Below are 16,847 nucleotides of genomic sequence, written 5' to 3' on the forward strand. Positions count from 1 at the left end.
GTGTGTGTGTGTGTGTGTGTGTGTGTGTGTGGTTATTTAATGTCTTCTGAATTAGTGTCAATGAGAAAGAGCATATTTTAGATTTCCAAGCATTCCTTTAGCAAAAAGTTACAGTATTATAGTAAGGGTTTTGTATCTTCTTAAAGAAAGAAAGTACACGCACAACCTGTCTGAAACTGCTTATCCCAAGCGGGGTCATGGCGAACCGGAGCCTAACCCAACAACACAGGGCACAAAGCTGGAGGGGGAGGGGACACATCCAGGGCAGGATGCCAGTCCATCGCAAGGCACCCCAAGCAGGACTCGACCTGCAGACTCGCCAGAGAGCGGGACCTGGCCAAACCCACCGCGACCCCGCTCGGGACAAGCGGTTGTTGACGATGGGCGGTTACTAATATGTAGGAAGTTTATTAATAAAGAGCATTATTTTTGGAAGCATTCTCATTTCACAGCTTTTTAACCCCAAGTGCCTGAAACTTTTGCACAGTACTGTGTGTGTGTGTGTCCATCTGTGTCTGTCTGTCTGTGTGTGTGTGTATGGAAAAATGTAAAAATTTGATTGTCATTTTGGCACTTTTTGGAAGTAATGTCGAGTTCACATCTTTTACTATATGTTGAGATAGGATATTTGAAAACTTTTTGACCCCCTTTTGGTTTTACAGAGCAATGTAATGTGGAACAGGCATGTAAGCATAAGTCACTGAAACACTTGAAAGTTGTATTGCATATGTAGTTGCACTTAAGGGTATGGATGAAATTCAGGGTCATAGATAGTCACAGCCTATTCTGGAAGCACAAGGTGCTGGATACCTCCTCATAATTTATCATTAAAATGCTGGCTGCATTTATTGGTGGACATCCTCTTTCTTGAATTCTTCTTGGCAAGTTTGAACAATGCAAAGACTTAATATTTTAATTAAATTATATTTACATTTTATTACACATCATCTGAACCGCTTGTCCCATACGGAGTTGCGGGGAGCCGGAGCCCAGCCCGGCAACACAGGACGCAAGGCTGGAGGGGGTGGGGACACACCCAGGACAGGACACCAGTCCCACTGGAGAGCAGGACGCCACTCCGCCCCCCATACATTTTATTACAAAAATTTTGTAATTGCAAAACATGTAATGGTTTGGAGGAGTACATTCACAGAAAGATGTTAGTGTATTTGCAACTCAGAAAAACTTTAATAGCCATGCTTGTTTCAATATGTCAAATGTCATATTCAATTCATTTAAACTGAAGTGACTATGGCATTATTTTACAATTACCAGAAGTTGTCCCCTTTAAGAGCTACTGTCAAAATCGAAAGCAATAATAAAGATGAGATTGCATGGAGAGCTAAAATGGTTCGAATCCTAAAAAGGAAAAAATACATATAATCTAAATAACACACAACACATGTATATTGGAATGTTTATTTGTAAATTTTGCTGCATTTATTCATATAAGAAATGATATTAAACTATTTTGTTATATACAGTTAAACATGAGATTAATAAACATGTATCTTCCAGTTTCTATGGTAGACAGACATTGTTTTATTTTTTGTCATGCATGGACTAATTTTTTCAGATGGAATACTTAAAGCAATACACACACACACACACACACACACACACACACACACACACACACACACACACACACATTTTCTGAACCGCTTGTCCCATACGGGGTCGCAGGGAACCGGAGCTTACCCGGTAACACAGGGCGTAAGGCCGGAGGGGGAGGGGACACACCCAGGACGGGACGCCAGTCCGTCGCAAGGCACCCCAAGCGGGACTCGAACCCCAGACCCACCGGAGAGCAGGATTGTAGTCCAACCTACTGCGCCACCGCACCCCCACTTAAAGCAATATACAAGAATAATTTTTTAACATTGTACTTTGCAGTACTTTTTTTTTTTAAAAAAAGAGAATTTTATGACAAATTTATACATACGGGCTCATTATTATATGTTTGTAACTATTACTGTAATTTCAAGTTTATTCATATTGTCGTGTAAATGACAAACTACTTCAACCATGCAGTATGTGTTTATTTTTTAAATTAGTACGTCTGGGTAAAAAACTAGGTCAGCTGCTGTCAGTCAAATTAAAGGTAGCTACAATACATCCTATTTTTACCTTAATAAACCTTTCACTGATCCCATTTGTGCTAATTCATTTTTATATGAGTCTTGAAAAATGTAAATCGAAAGAGTGAGTCATAAAATCTGCTCTCTTCCATAAGCATTCTTTTAGAAATTAGTTATGTGATCATATTTATTGCTGTGTTTACATCAAGTTGGTTGGGATAAGGTCTAAAGGAAATTACATAATGGAATTGCATAATGGATTATGAGAAATTAAGTTTTTTTTTTTTTTTTTTTTTTTTAAATTTCTACAGTTGTCATAGGATGTGCTGTAAGGCCAGTGGCAGTAAATAGACATTAGCTAGTGGAAAAAGACAGTTTCTCTACACTGTTGTGCTGAAACACAGATGGAAGAGAGCAAAACCTTTTAGGCAGCAGATGCTGGAAGAGAAAGGGCTGAGGCAGAAATAAGGTCAGTAGAACTGTGGTGGCTGGCATCATGGCTAAAGGTTGGATTAAAAAGCAAATGTTCAGAAAGAATCCTGTGTAAACATTCCTCAGTCCATGAGCTCTTTAAAACTAGAGTGAGTGGTATTATAGATTAATGTTTAATAAAGAAAAAGAATGCACACACTTAACAGCGACCTGTTTTGCGATTAGATTTCTGATGAGTTCCATTGGATTTTTAAGAAAAACGCCAACCTATAACAAAACCTATAACCCCTTAACAGAACACCATCCTAAATTAACTGTCACGTTTACAATGAGGAAATTTAGATTCCCCCCCACAGAAATGGAAAAGCATTCCTGCCACATCAATAATTGCAATGTGGGGTACCTGATGTGGTATTTCATTGACAGCTATTTTTTCAAATGGAACTGTTGTTTGATACATTCTGCTGTATACTGTATAATTCTGTGGCCACATTAGCTAGGCTGAAGTTCAAAATGGCTTATTGTGCGCTAAAGGATTGCATAAGCTTTATTATATTTTAGATGTACTCTTAAGTGCAGAATTAATATAGCATATGGAAAATTATATTTAGACATAAAACAATCAGTTTTGTGGGTGAGGTCTGTACAGATGTCAACACCAAATTTTTAAATAAAAAGTTCCGCTAATTTCTAATTTCATAGATCTTCATAATTCTTTCATACTGAAAGTGTGGTGTTGGTTACTGAAATTACATTAATTCTTTTAATTTTAGGGGTACAAAAGAGGCACAAAAGTTTCAACCCAGTCTACTGTATGAGAGCAGTATGTCATGGCTTTGAGAAAGTCAACTGATCCATTTTTAAAGGTAAAAAGTCAAAAAGTCAAGCCTATTGACTGAACATTTCAATTATTTAGAAATGAAGTATTTACCAAACAAAATTTGTAAAAATGATGCAATCATGTATCACCAAACTGCAGCACAGCTGTCTCTGTACCCAAAGAAGTTATAACAGTATCTTTTGTAAAAGAAACATGCCATTATTAAATACAAATGTGCATTAATACATAAATGGTCCACAATAAAAAAAAAAAAAAAAAAACCCTGATGGTAAAAGCATTCTAAGTTAGTGGTGGCCACACCTGAGATGTTCCAGCAGATGTTGCCTTTGATTTCCCATGATCCTCTGATGAAGCCTAGGGTACAAGGGCAGGGCTAGGACTAGAGCGTCGCTGGCGTCTCATGAAGGGGAAGACGCTGGCACAGACCGAGAAGAAGAGCAGGGTATATGGTCTGTAGCACAACCTCTGTTTGAATATTTCTCTCTATTCTAGACTACAAGGGAAAATACAACGTTTGCTTTAATTTCTTATGAAAGCTTACCTTTTTTTGGTTTCCTGTGGCACTATTGCTTTGGCCAGCATATTCTTGTAGAGGTCTGATTTTAAATACCTTGGATATGAGTCCTGCAGAAAAGAGAATGAGCAACAAAGTTCATCTTGTGATGAAATACTAATACTTACTGCATGTGATCCTCTTCTTGGCAAAATGCACATAGTTAACTTAACTAAAACATACTAAAATATGGACTCCTGAAAGCAATTCATTCATTGTTGCCCATTCTAGAAGACACATTTTAAGTACACCTGTATGCTCAGTTCTAATGCAGATTATAGAGGGCATTCTAAAACCAGTGGCATGAACAGTTTGCTGAGTCTCAGAAGGATACAGTAGATTAGGGTAGGGCTTGAGATTGATTGATTATACAATACTGAGACATCACCAGATATTAAATATTTCTATTCTTCCATTTTTTGTGGATAATAAACCTGTGCTAACTGGAAAGTTTTGAGTTCTCTCATAACTGGTCATTAAGTATGTACTCTGACCTTTGGGATCCATTTTTTGAGAGTGATATAACATGTGGTATTCTTACTTTTTTCATCAGGAAGTAAATATGCATCTGTGCATCATCCAAGACAAAGCGATGTGGGTTCTTGATACCTTGCAGGGTCTTTTCCATGGTCTTACTGTCAATGTTGACCCACCTACTGGCTCCTGGTGCAAGGAATTGCCTGTAAAACAGACAAACGATACCATGATTTTGGTGGGTGGTACACAAGTGTATATGTTGTCAAGTCAAATTCGACTTGAGCAAGCACACGACTGGCTTTCCTGGATAAGGAAGTGGTTTTGTCACTGCCTTCTTTGGGTTATTTTCTCCAGAACAGTGTAGGTCTAAGAGCAATACAAAAAGTGCATAACATTATCAGAAGGAATCATCCAAAGCATAGCACTTGAAAAACATGTGTAGAAGTCCACTGAAAATCATGTAATGAGCAGGAAAACAAACTAATGCATCTATCAAGCTTTTCCCTAAAGCAACTAACAATATTAAGGTGATTACACTGATTTATCCATTTATACAGATAGGTAATTTTTATTGCAGCGCTGCAAGATGCAAGGACCTTCAAGGGAATTGCACCAGGAGGTGGGATTCAAGCCTGCCACCTGAGCCTAGAGGCAGCGGCTCCTACCACTGTGTTACCTGTTCCCCCAGGTACGCACCACATTTGCATGCATGCTACATAGGTAAATATTGACAGTATTTGTCGCAGATTTTCTTTTCTGGGCCAGGGCAATGTTGCAACTGGGAGTGCTGGTGCCTCAGAGCTGCTGGGCTCTGTGTTCAGATTTGGCACCAAACCCAGGTCAGCCTATGCAGTCTTTGTAAGTTCTCCCCACGTTCACATGGGTTTCCACTCATGTGATTCAAATGGATTGCTGACTCTAAATTTCCTGTAGCGTGCGATTGTGCTAAAGGTGGCCTGACACCTTGTCCAGGCTAAACCGTACCTCACACCTTATGCTTCTGGGATGGACTCCAGACCGCTACTGTCCTTCACTGACAAGCAATTACTGGCACTGAATGAATGAATATTATTCTCTGAAATGAGTGAAAAACCCCTAACGGTGAACTCACGTGTGGACATCGTTCACCTTCTGTGTGATTTTTGAGTTTTCGCCATGTCGGATATCCTCACATGCTTCCCAGAAACAGAGATTTTCCGCTGTAAAAGAAAGGAGAAACTGTATATTCATACAGATGACAGTAAAAACAACAAAAGTGGGGTAAAAAGACAAGAAATATTATAGTCTTATTAATCATTTCAAGGTGAAGAAAGAAACATCCTCACCGCTGAACTCCTTCTCTAGGTACTGCATGAATTCACGTCTTCCCAGGGTGTCACTGAGGAGCTCCGTGAAGGAAAAGCTCCAGCGTTCCACCCGCAGCTTTGCTGGAACGCTCACCCTAGACAGACATATAGCTACTTCATCAATACTAAAATGGTCAATCAGCTGCCAAGAGCCAGTTTCTTCTCTGAAAATGCCTTAAATGTCACAGAAGTGATAATTAACAAACTTTTGAACAAATGTATTAGAAGAGCTTGATGCAGATACATGCAGAAACTTTGGCAAGTTTAATATTTCTCAGAGAGTTAACAAAATATAAATGTAGTAACGAAGATAAATGCATATTTATGTTGCTATCTTGATATTATTGCCAACTTAGTTCATAGTTTCCAAGTATTCATTTTTACCAGAATAAGTGAAGATGTACTTAGTACTCATATATGTACATTTCAGATACTTACATATCTGAATTCATAGACCAGTACATGGTATCGTCAGTTATCCAGGGATTGCTGGGACGGCATCCTCGCATGATTGGGTCATGCAGCTGATACTGCTCACAATACTTTACAAAGCTTAGCAGAGCAAAGTAAAGAAAGATGTTGCAATTTTATTTTTAGTAGTTTTAAGAATTGGTGCAGTCATTTAAATGAGAATACTTTGATACTTGATGGTGTATTGATGGTGGATTTTTTTTTTTTTTACCTTTCCAAGCAGACAGATGACTTAACTCGTGTTCTTCCTAGTGCCTTTGTTTTGTGTTCTATCTGCGCCCATCCACAAAGACAATAAAACCAAAATCATTCCATACACGAATTGTGTAGATTTACAGTTATTCATTTAACAGACACGTTTCTCCACAGCAGCAAACATCATTATACTTCTGTTTTTCAGAGATATGTGTATAATTCTAAGTATTAAACTACAATTAAATTTTGAATAAGTTTGAAATTTTATAACAAAAAGTAAAATTACTAATCTTACCTCTTTTTTGTAGTATTCACTATTCTTTTCTGGAAATCAGAATTAGTTATGTTAAAGATCTTGTGAGGATATTTCTCCAGCTGCACACACAAAAATATTGGCTGCATTTCCTCAATCAATCAGCCTCAGAACAGTTGCTTGTAAGTTGCAGAGAAGTGGTTTTAACTGTGAACATTTCTACATTATCAGACATTACCGGTGGCCACAAAAATTGAATTTATAGGTTGACCACTGCATAGTAGACTCAGTTTTTATGACTAAACCACAGAGTGCATGATAATGTGACCAGATTGCTGTTAGCGGCACTCTGCACACTGACAGGACTCTCTGATTTTTACCATTCAGCTGAGCTCCTCTTAGTACAAAATTCATGTTAACTGCACAATAAAAAAATAACTTCTGTTACTAAAGAATGAGGTATTTCAGGGAGAAACTATACTATTTTATATCCTTGTCAGGACAAAAAATAAAAATAGGAAAACATTTATTCCTGCTTATGTACAAGACAGACAAGAGGTTTCTACTTACTTTAATTGCAGATGATGCAAAAACAAAGGGAAAATGGAAGTGATCAATCTAATTGTAGTTATTCCATTCAAGTTTTCAGTGTAAAATTAAAATATAAGGCCCTCTAATGCATAATTTTTTTGAAAACTTGTCAGAATTTAGAATCACAATGAGTTGCTTATGCTTAATCTTAGACAAGTTCTACATTTTCCAGCTATTGTTGGTGGTCCTTGTTTTAAACAACTGAGAATCATTCAAAGGAGTCAAGGTCATTTTGAGATAGAAAAAACAAACTTTATACTTACTTCAGAGATTTAACGTCATTTGCTTCAAGACAGTGAACTCGTCTATTTTAGATGATAGCTCATTGGGAAGTATTTGTAAATGGTCCCTTTAAAGGTGTTTAATAAATATGACACGGTAAAATTTTTTTGTACTGACCAGCCGTACTCGTAAGATGTGGCTGTTTCTTCGTTGTGGACCATATTCCAGGATATCAAATGCCCCTGGCTACAGACAAAGCATCAGTTAACAATCAACATGACAATAATGGATAATTAAAAATGTTCCACACTGAGCTACTGTGTAATTTCTTTGGTAGATATCAAGTATACTGTAAGGGTACTATAAGAAAATGACATCTGTGATCTTTTTTAAGCAACTGAGTATAAAGAGAAAAAGAAGTGATGATTAGATTTTAAAAAGTATGTTTCTAAAAAAAAAAAAAAAGAAACTATGGTATTATGTGCTTTCAAAGGTGGCAGTACCCATAAGAAGTGTAAATTCTTGAAACCTGCTCCTTAAGAGAATTCTTGTTAAAAGAATTGTTCATCATAAATTTAATTGGGAAAAACTATAATATTTCTGTGTCATAAAAGATTTGTGGTGAAACATGTGGCTTGTTTTATCAGAACTGCTCTGGATACCTTTATATTCAGGCTTAAGACCCACATGTTTAAAACTGCATACATTTATCTTTCCTGTGGGCCCCAATTTTTTCCATCCCCTTTCCATCATCATTTATTTTGCAGTTTACCTTTATCTTGCTATTTTCTAATTTTACTGAATTGTTTGAGCCTGTTGTTCTTGGGTCACATGGTGACAAAATAGTTGCATAATGTCCTAGACTGTGAGGTTAAAGAAGGCATTGAATGCAGTCTAATGTTGTTTTTTTTTTTGTTAAGGTCTGGTGGTTGACACTATATACATGGACATGTAATGTTTATTGCTTCCAGTGAAGAACTTTTAAAAATGTTGAATGCACCTAGAAAATTCTGTGCAGTTCAAAACAAGTAAGAGAGTATAAATCTGAATCAATATTAAACTGATTTCCTGTTTGAAGAATTAAGGCAGCAGACAGCTGGCATCAAATTTCAAATGTTCAAGTCTTTATGAAAACATACATTTCATACTCCATCAATCTCTTTCCCACTAAATGTCATTTTTAATTCTTAGTATGAAGAGCTAAATGTCAAAATTATCTGTTGCAGCAAGCTTTTCATCTGGATTTATGGTTACATTCTGCTAGGCCTTCACTGAGCTTTAGGACTGTATGGCAGTGGGACTAAGCTACTCTCTTTCTGCCTGCCCACATAGATGTTCTAGCCAGCTCCTACATACACCATCCACAGATAAGTGTTATTTTTGACATCAAATATACGCCAGTAAAAAATGAACATTACTAAACAAGGAATGTAGAAGTATACTCATGAGAAAGCACAAAAAAAATATACTGTACATTTTAAATCCCATTCACTTACTCTAAACTGACCTTAATAGCTGTTCTCTCTCATTTGGTATCCTCTTAATGGCTTATCATCAGAATCAGCATAGATGCTTTGACTTAATGTACATAATTATCCCGCTTTCTGTGACGTGCGCATATGCCGATGTAACTGCAAGAGCTCAGACTGTCTGTTATTAACGTGGTGAGCTAAAAAAAAAATATTTCAGGAAACAATTGAAGAGAATGGGAGCACAAAAGCTGTTTTCATAAGTTAGACGTGTTTCAGTAGAATGCCTTCATCAGCATCACCATTCCACCAAAACACATCTGTCTTGTGAAAATTAAAAAAAAGATTTTGGTAGGCTCTTTCTGCTCTCCCATTTCCTTCCTAATTTAGTGCATATTAGGGGGATTTGAGGACTCGCACCCCAAATCTGATCTTTTTATTAATTTCAGCAGGGGGTGCGGTGGCGCAGTGGCGCAGTGGGTTGAACCACAGTCCTGCTCTCTGGTGGGTCTGGGGTTCGAGTCCCCCTTGGGGTGCCTTGCAACGGACTGGCGTCCCGTCCTGGGTGTGTCTCCTCCCCTTCCGGCCTTACGCCCTGTGTTACCAGGTTGGCTCCGGTTCCCCGTGGCCCCGTATGGGACAAGCGGTTCTGAAAATGTGTGTGTGTATTAATTTCAGCATGTCTTATTTTGATAGAATAAGACATAACTGGCAAAAACTGACATTCTGGTGAGTATATGTGCCCTGTAGTACCCTGTCCTAACAATGTCTTTCAAATACAGTTTTATAATGAAGAAAAATGTACTTCAGCAGCGGGGTGAAAAGCGTTACGTATAACTCTACATGCATAATTATACTTGACTTGGCTTTGCATTTGAATACAACGAACGCAAACACAGTTCCTGTACTGTGTGCTGTCCTTGGTTCTCCATTCTGTTTCCAGCCTCTATTTAATCCAATTTTTTGCTTACACGAATTCCCTGATTCCAGTGATTTATGGCTACAACTGGCAGATGTAATATTTTATAATTATAATGATATAAAAGCAAACTTTCAAAAGTACCCGAGGTATCAGATACTACTGTTTCAAATAATTAAATCTCTAACATTTTAATTTTTATTTAATTTTCAATTTAATGCAATTTGCTTATTTTTTGATGTCCTCTTGTCTGTGATGGACTGGTGCCCTGTCCATGGTATACCCTGCCAAACACCATTTGCTTATGGGATAGGCTCTGGACCTCTGCCACTGATAATGGATAGATGGTTACTGATAATGGATAGATGGATGGGCATTTATTTGTTCAAGATGCAAAAGCACAATATTACCAACAACGTAATGAGACAGATGCAAGGCAGACTATGCTTGGATGAGGTGCAGGCAGCACATTTTCAGATTCCTTCTGCGCATGAGTGCCCACTTTCTACCGGAGTGAACATTTGAGTGTGCGAGGTGTGTACAACAAATACTTGAGCCTAAGAGCTTATGAGCAGTTTGAGGCTCTACTCAGAGAAGAAAGTGCATGCAAAAAATACTTAACCTGTTCCACTAAGCACCTGAGAGAGTTCAGTCATTCTGATGGAGAACCCCATGAAAGACTTGAGAAAATCACTTAAAACCTGTTTTAGCTGCTTATGTAGGATTCAACATCAGTTGCAAGACAATATTTTATTTATGAGTGTGTTCAGCTGTAGTCACTTTTCAAGTATGTCTTTGCTTTGCAGCTAGCGATTCTTTCAGCTGAGAATGGTGCAGACAAGGGAGAGTCTCCGAGGGGCACTTACAGGAGGTCTGTTGACAAGCCAGTACGCCTGCTCTTGGCACTCCAGCACAATGCGGTCGGCCCTTCTCCTTTGCTTGGCTGCCCTTCGCACACAGGGAAAGATACGGCAATAGATGCTTCACACTATACAGTTACAGCAGGTATAGCATCAGTAAGATTCAGTGATTTTTGTACAGGAAGGCCGTACAGATGTATAAAAGCATATTTCAAAAGGATTTGGCAGAGAGAGTAGAAAACCATGCCCTTACCTGAGCTGTTCCCTGGCCTGCATTAGCACAAAGTCCCAAGTGTGGTTAATCCGTTTGTGGAGGTGATTGTAATTTTGCTGCAAAGAAGAGGGCAATCTTTATTCTACTAATTACAGGAGCGTGGCCCAAAACCCACAACGTGTATCCAATAATACTGTGAGAACATCCACATTTTTCTGTTATACAGCATTTAATCAACTTGTATACTAAAATATAAAAATGTGTGCCCTTGGTGAAATAGAAATATTTATCTAAAGGGAATGACTCGCGACTGATGGAAGATTACAGTATGTTTATAAGAAACAACATCACACAGAAAGAGGATTTTGGGTGTCATTATTAGAAATTTTCAGAAGAATACAAATTCTAGCGGGGGAATTTAATATGAAGTTTATAATGGACAAAAATCTAATAATAGAAAAGTTGTGTCAAAAATGTTTTAAAGAAATCCAGCTGTTATGCTTAAAAGTTTCATCAAAAGTTCTTAAAAAACTTGAAATGTACCTTTTCATAATCGATGAGCTCTCCTTGTTTTCGGATGTTCTTCTTAGCCAGATAGATGGCTTTATCAGACAAAAAAATGAGGGAAATAAAATTACTGTGATAAAAAAAACTACTTTGAAACTGGTGAAATGATTATATTATATTTGTATTAATACAGACTTACCATAGTCCAAGTCTGAAGCAGGCCATTTTGTGTTGGTCCAGAAATATGGAGTCTGCATGTTGTATCCACATGCAAAAATGGATTCAGGATAATCACAAAAAAATACATTACTGAGTCATGTAATTTCTGTAAGCAAATGGTTCAACTACTATAAAAGGACACTAAAATAATGTGCATTACTGTTCGCGTCTATCCTGTTGCGTTTAGGTTAACGTGTATCATACCTGAAAGCGGTACAATGTTTCATCAGGTTTCAGGATGAGTGTCCTGGGGTCCTTCAGTGGATAAATGTAACCATGTCTCACAATCAAATTACCCATATGTAATGCCTCTGGAAAAAAGAACGTGTACTTAAAATTTCAGTATATTATTGTTCTCTAAATGTAAAAATGACGTTCAAAGACAGGAGAATAGGTGCACGAGGTGGCAAAAATAATTTTGCATCTCAGAATGTTAATTTTACAATCTGGATCCTGAAAAACATGGATCGGAAGCACTGCGTTTTGCACGATTGCAGAAAGGTTGTTATTATGTGAATTGTAATAATAAAAATGTAAAGCACAATATTCTGTGTTTGAATTCAAGATTTATAAAAAATGTTCCCTGAATCCGAAACTGTCTCAAAAAGTGCTACACACCCAGGATGGACAGCATTTTTTTTCCCCAATCTTCCCAATCAGATGATTGATTACAAACTAATCTCCCGCCTACCTTCCTCTGTGATGGAATACTTTTGAACGAGCCACTCTATAATATCATTTCCTAGGAAGATAGAGAATGGAAAAATTATTTCCACCGAGGCAAATGGATGATGGGCATGTTAAAAAGACGCAAGCAGACTCAAAAACAAGACAAGAGAAAAAGCAATAAAGCTGCAGCATATTTTCAGCTGTCTGTAACTCTATACATGATTTAAAGCTCGATCGAACTAACAGCCATGGCGACACGTGGTTTTTGACATCTAATCTCTCAGTACAAATGCACCCGCATGCACTTCAGTCACAATACCATTATCGGTATTAGCATTTTTTAAAAATTTTTTTTTTTTTTTTTTTTTAAAGGGAAGCAGCTTTTGATGCACATCTTGTTAACCAGTCTAAAGAAAAAAAAAAAAAAACTATTTCAATATTAAGCCTCAGAAGAATTATAGTACTTCTATAAATACACACGTTTGGTTTATAATGGTTTTTCACTCACATTTTAATATGACAAGAGATTTGTGATTGCACCTGGATAAAAGTAGGGAAAAAGTATGGAAGTAATAACAAATTACATGTTTTATCAATTTTAGTTTTTAAAGCTGTTTATAATATAGGTATGTATGAAGGCATTCTGTTGTTACTTATGAATTCTTGTTACTCTTAAATTATTGAATACCTGCTGATTATTCTGAACTAAGTGCAGCTATAATCATGTTTGAAAAGACACGAAAATGTATTTGTGGCTCTTAACAAATAAGCTTATATTTTAAAGTAACACAGTAATTAGCTCTAGCACTTTCCTTTTTGCCTATGTTACACTGTATGTAGATATGATTACTAAAACAATAATTAACTGTTTTTCCACTATTCATAATATTCTGTGTCAAAATAAAAGCACACACACACACACACACACACACACATTATCAGAACCGCTTGTCCCATATGGGGTCACGGGGAACCGGAGCCTACCCAGTAACACAGGGCATAAGGCCGGAGGGGGAGGGGACACACCCAGGACAGGACGCCAGTCCATCGCAAGGCACCCCAAGCAGGACTCGAACCCCAGAACCACCGGAAAGCAGGATCCAGTCCAACCCACTGCGCCACCGCGCCCCCCAAAATAAAAGCAGTGAGTATTTAAATATTAACTAATTTTATTATTATTATTATTATTATTATTATTTTTATTATTATTATTATTATTAACCTTTTTATTTAGCTAACCACTATGCCAAGTTGACTGACAGTGTCAAATGATCAGCCTTACAATGATTTAACCATCTATACAGCGTGGTATTCGTACTATATCAGTTCAGGGTAAGCACAGTGATTTAACAGTACAGCAGCAGGAGAGGGATTCGAACCAATGGACCTTCAGATGACAAAGCAAAAGCCCAGACGAGAACACTACCTTCTGTCTTGTTGCTTCCGATTAATGACAAATACTGGCCAAGCATCAGGAAAGTAAGAAACGTGTTTGTTTTACCAGTACTGTACTTTGCTTCCACGACTTCATAAAGAGTGGCTGACTACCTCACCTGTCATTGCATGAGGAATGACGGTAATAAGAAGCCTTTGATTCCTCATTTTCATTCCCATGTCAGGATCCTGCATGGACACAATAACTCGCTCCATCTGAAAGCACAGAGCACATGCTGTTGCACTTCACTCAGTCTCCTCATACATTTTCTCCATTTAACATTACAGTGTACAGTTTAAAATGTAAATTATATCATATACAGTAAAGTTTGTATACTGTACAATGTATGGTGTGTGTTGTACAGTATATAGTGTTTAGTGTATGGTGTATAGTGTAAAGTGTATAATGGGCTGTGTATGGTGTAAAGTGTATATTGCAGTGTATAATGTATGGTATACTTTGTATAGTGTAGTGTATGGCACGCAGTGTATACTATAGTGTATTTAAAACGTATACACAATTTTATACTTAACCATGTCAGTAGTGCAAATGATTAATTTATAATGATTAATTATAATTCCATTTATTTGGCTTTAATTTACTTTAAATATACGATTAAGTGGCAGCTTTTGTTAATGGTTTAACTGATCACTCACTCGTAATGATAACTTCAGATTTACAGATTTTTTACAGAAATTACTTTTAGGCGATTAGAACTGGTAGAATGTGTGCATACAGTAACTAGACTTATTATACAACTAGGTTGGAGCAAGATCAATGCGTAACAATAAATGTAATGTAGAGTTTTTTTTTTCTTTTTTTTTTTTAATTAAACCCAGTAACTAGGAGAGAAGGCAAACACACATCCACACGATCAAACTGCATGAAAACGGGAGAATCACGCTTCAGTTCAGCGCTTCACTGAAACACGCAAAAACCGCTCTTTCGGTAACGTGACGCACACGGTTCGCTCACGGTTCGCTTTTAAAAACACGACTCTTGGCGCAGGAAACTTAACTGGTGTCTCACATCTGTCCCCCTGTTTATTTGCAGTGGGACATTCGTTCTACGAGAAGCGGGACCGTACCTTGCTCAGGCAGGACAGCTGTCCCCGGCAGCTCGCGCCCTGCTGCAGCGTGTTTATCGTCATGCCGGCACGCGCCCGCGCTCGCGCTCCTCCTGTCTCCGGACACGCTTCCCTCCACGCGCCCGCGCTGGACCTTATCTGCGACTCGCGCCGACACCGCTCGCGCCACGCTCTCGACTTCTCTCTCTCTCTCTCTCTCTCTCGCAGTGGGACATAAATTGAACATTTACAGTATAATGTAACGACCCGCGTTACTAGCCAATGTCATGTTTCAATGGGAAATGGGTTTTATGCTCGAGAGCAGCGCACACAGCTCAACGAGCAGTTTCTCACGCAACGGACACATTGTGTAAAGTCGCTACAGCGGAAATTAAAACACATTTTCTCATGCATTTATTCCTTAAGATGACGCCTTTCCCTAAAGCGATTTGCGACGTGACGCTGCCTAAAACGATCAACAACCCATGGCATGATTTACAGCTGGGGCATTTTTACTCTAAAATGAATAATAATCATGCCTTGCTCAAGTTCAGTACAGCAGGGGGTGGGATTCGAACCTGTGACCTCCGTCCAAGGAAGTTGCTGTAGTCACGGGGCTACCTTAAACTGGTAATAATAACTCAGTACAATTTTTTTGTAATGTACACTCTTTACTTTCACAGGTGCTTATTCATAATAAAAGTGTTAAAACACCAAAAGACAAGTGATTTAATAATCAAGCTGAACTGCGTATAAATGTTCACCAAAAACCTGAAATTCTGAGGAACAAACATCTACGAATATTAAAAGACGTCGGAAAACCTTAAAACTTAATTGTTCTTTACAAATTGTATAAAACATGATGTCATCGCCTTATATGAAAAGAGTATTTATTTTGGTTTTTAATTAAAGTGATACATCTTTCATAGAGGATACATTTTTCTTATGTGAACTGATGTTCATTTCATTCCCTCACAACGGGACTTTACACAATGGGAATGATTTACCCCGTTAAGCGGGGATGGGTCTACAGTGTGTTAATGTGTATGGTGCTACTATTGGCTCTGCTACATACTGTATATACTGTCAGCTCAGTGACAGAAACTGTGAACAGTGTCAAATGGTAAATGCACTATTGGTTCCCCTATTGTATGGTTTATGTTGGGGTATTTTGGTAGTGTTTTCAGCCTCAGACGGTTCATACATTTTATTATAATCGCTGGCTTTATGGATATGAATGTCCTGTGGTTTCATATTCTGTCAGATAGAAGCGCACTGGGATTCCAGGGTAGGCCTTGGAGCACAGTGGCCCCATATTGGACAAGCAGTTGATGAAATAAATTGAACATTTATAATGTAACGATCTGTGTTACTAGTGGGAGTGTTATGTTTGAGCGGGAAAATGGGTTTACTGTAACGCATACACATTGTAAATAGTTGAGAATTGTGGGTAAAATGTGAATTAGTTATTCATGGCCATGTCTTTGTCTTAAATGAAAATATTATTTATTGTGGTATTGCTGTCTCCTTCTTTGTCCCATCCAAACCCAGAGTACAGCGCACTACATTGGTGTCAGTAGTGGGATCAGAACCACAGATGGAGGAAAGGATGCACAGACAGCATTCATTGCATATTTTTATGGTATCACCAGCACACAGCAAGAGACATAGGTGCAAACACAAGGAAATAATGCCCTTGGTCTGAAGAGCCCTTTTCTTCAAAGCTTTTTCTTTTTTTCTCAAGGAATTGCATCTCAAGCCAGCCTGCTTAGCCCTTCAAGCTTTCCTTCTTCCCTCACACTGGCCAACAGAGACTCACCCCCTTATATTTCCTGTGAGTCCCCACAGTGGTTGAACAACCATTTCGCATTTTACCCACAATTCTCAACTACTTACCGTAAACCCTTTTTCTGCTCAAACATGACACTCCCCAATACATCGTGGGTCATTGCATTATGTACCATCATTGCTTTCTGCATTATAAAACCATATGTTATAAGGTAGATTTGTTTAATCAGTTCTATGCA

General features: G+C 38.0%; 1 protein-coding gene across 1 annotated transcript; it reads right to left on the reverse strand.

The window, feature by feature from the left end:
* Positions 1-3,638: 3,638 nt before the first annotated feature.
* rgs11 (regulator of G protein signaling 11) lies at positions 3,639-14,906 on the reverse strand. Its single transcript, XM_018739597.1, has 17 exons — positions 14,842-14,906; positions 13,873-13,969; positions 12,342-12,392; positions 11,855-11,961; positions 11,631-11,682; positions 11,468-11,526; positions 10,964-11,040; positions 10,717-10,798; positions 7,636-7,708; positions 6,692-6,720; positions 6,413-6,474; positions 6,169-6,282; positions 5,710-5,825; positions 5,496-5,583; positions 4,449-4,587; positions 3,896-3,978; positions 3,639-3,769 (listed from the first exon to the last, which is right to left on the reverse strand). The coding sequence occupies exons 1-17, from the start codon at positions 14,902-14,904 to the stop codon at positions 3,709-3,711; spliced, it is 1,353 nt and encodes a 450-aa protein (XP_018595113.1). The 5' UTR covers positions 14,905-14,906; the 3' UTR covers positions 3,639-3,708.
* Between the last annotated feature and the right edge of the window lie 1,941 nt (positions 14,907-16,847).

Source organism: Scleropages formosus, chromosome 20 (genome assembly GCF_900964775.1).
Source record: "Scleropages formosus chromosome 20, fSclFor1.1, whole genome shotgun sequence".
In the NCBI taxonomy this organism is placed as follows: Eukaryota; Metazoa; Chordata; class Actinopteri; order Osteoglossiformes; family Osteoglossidae; genus Scleropages; species Scleropages formosus.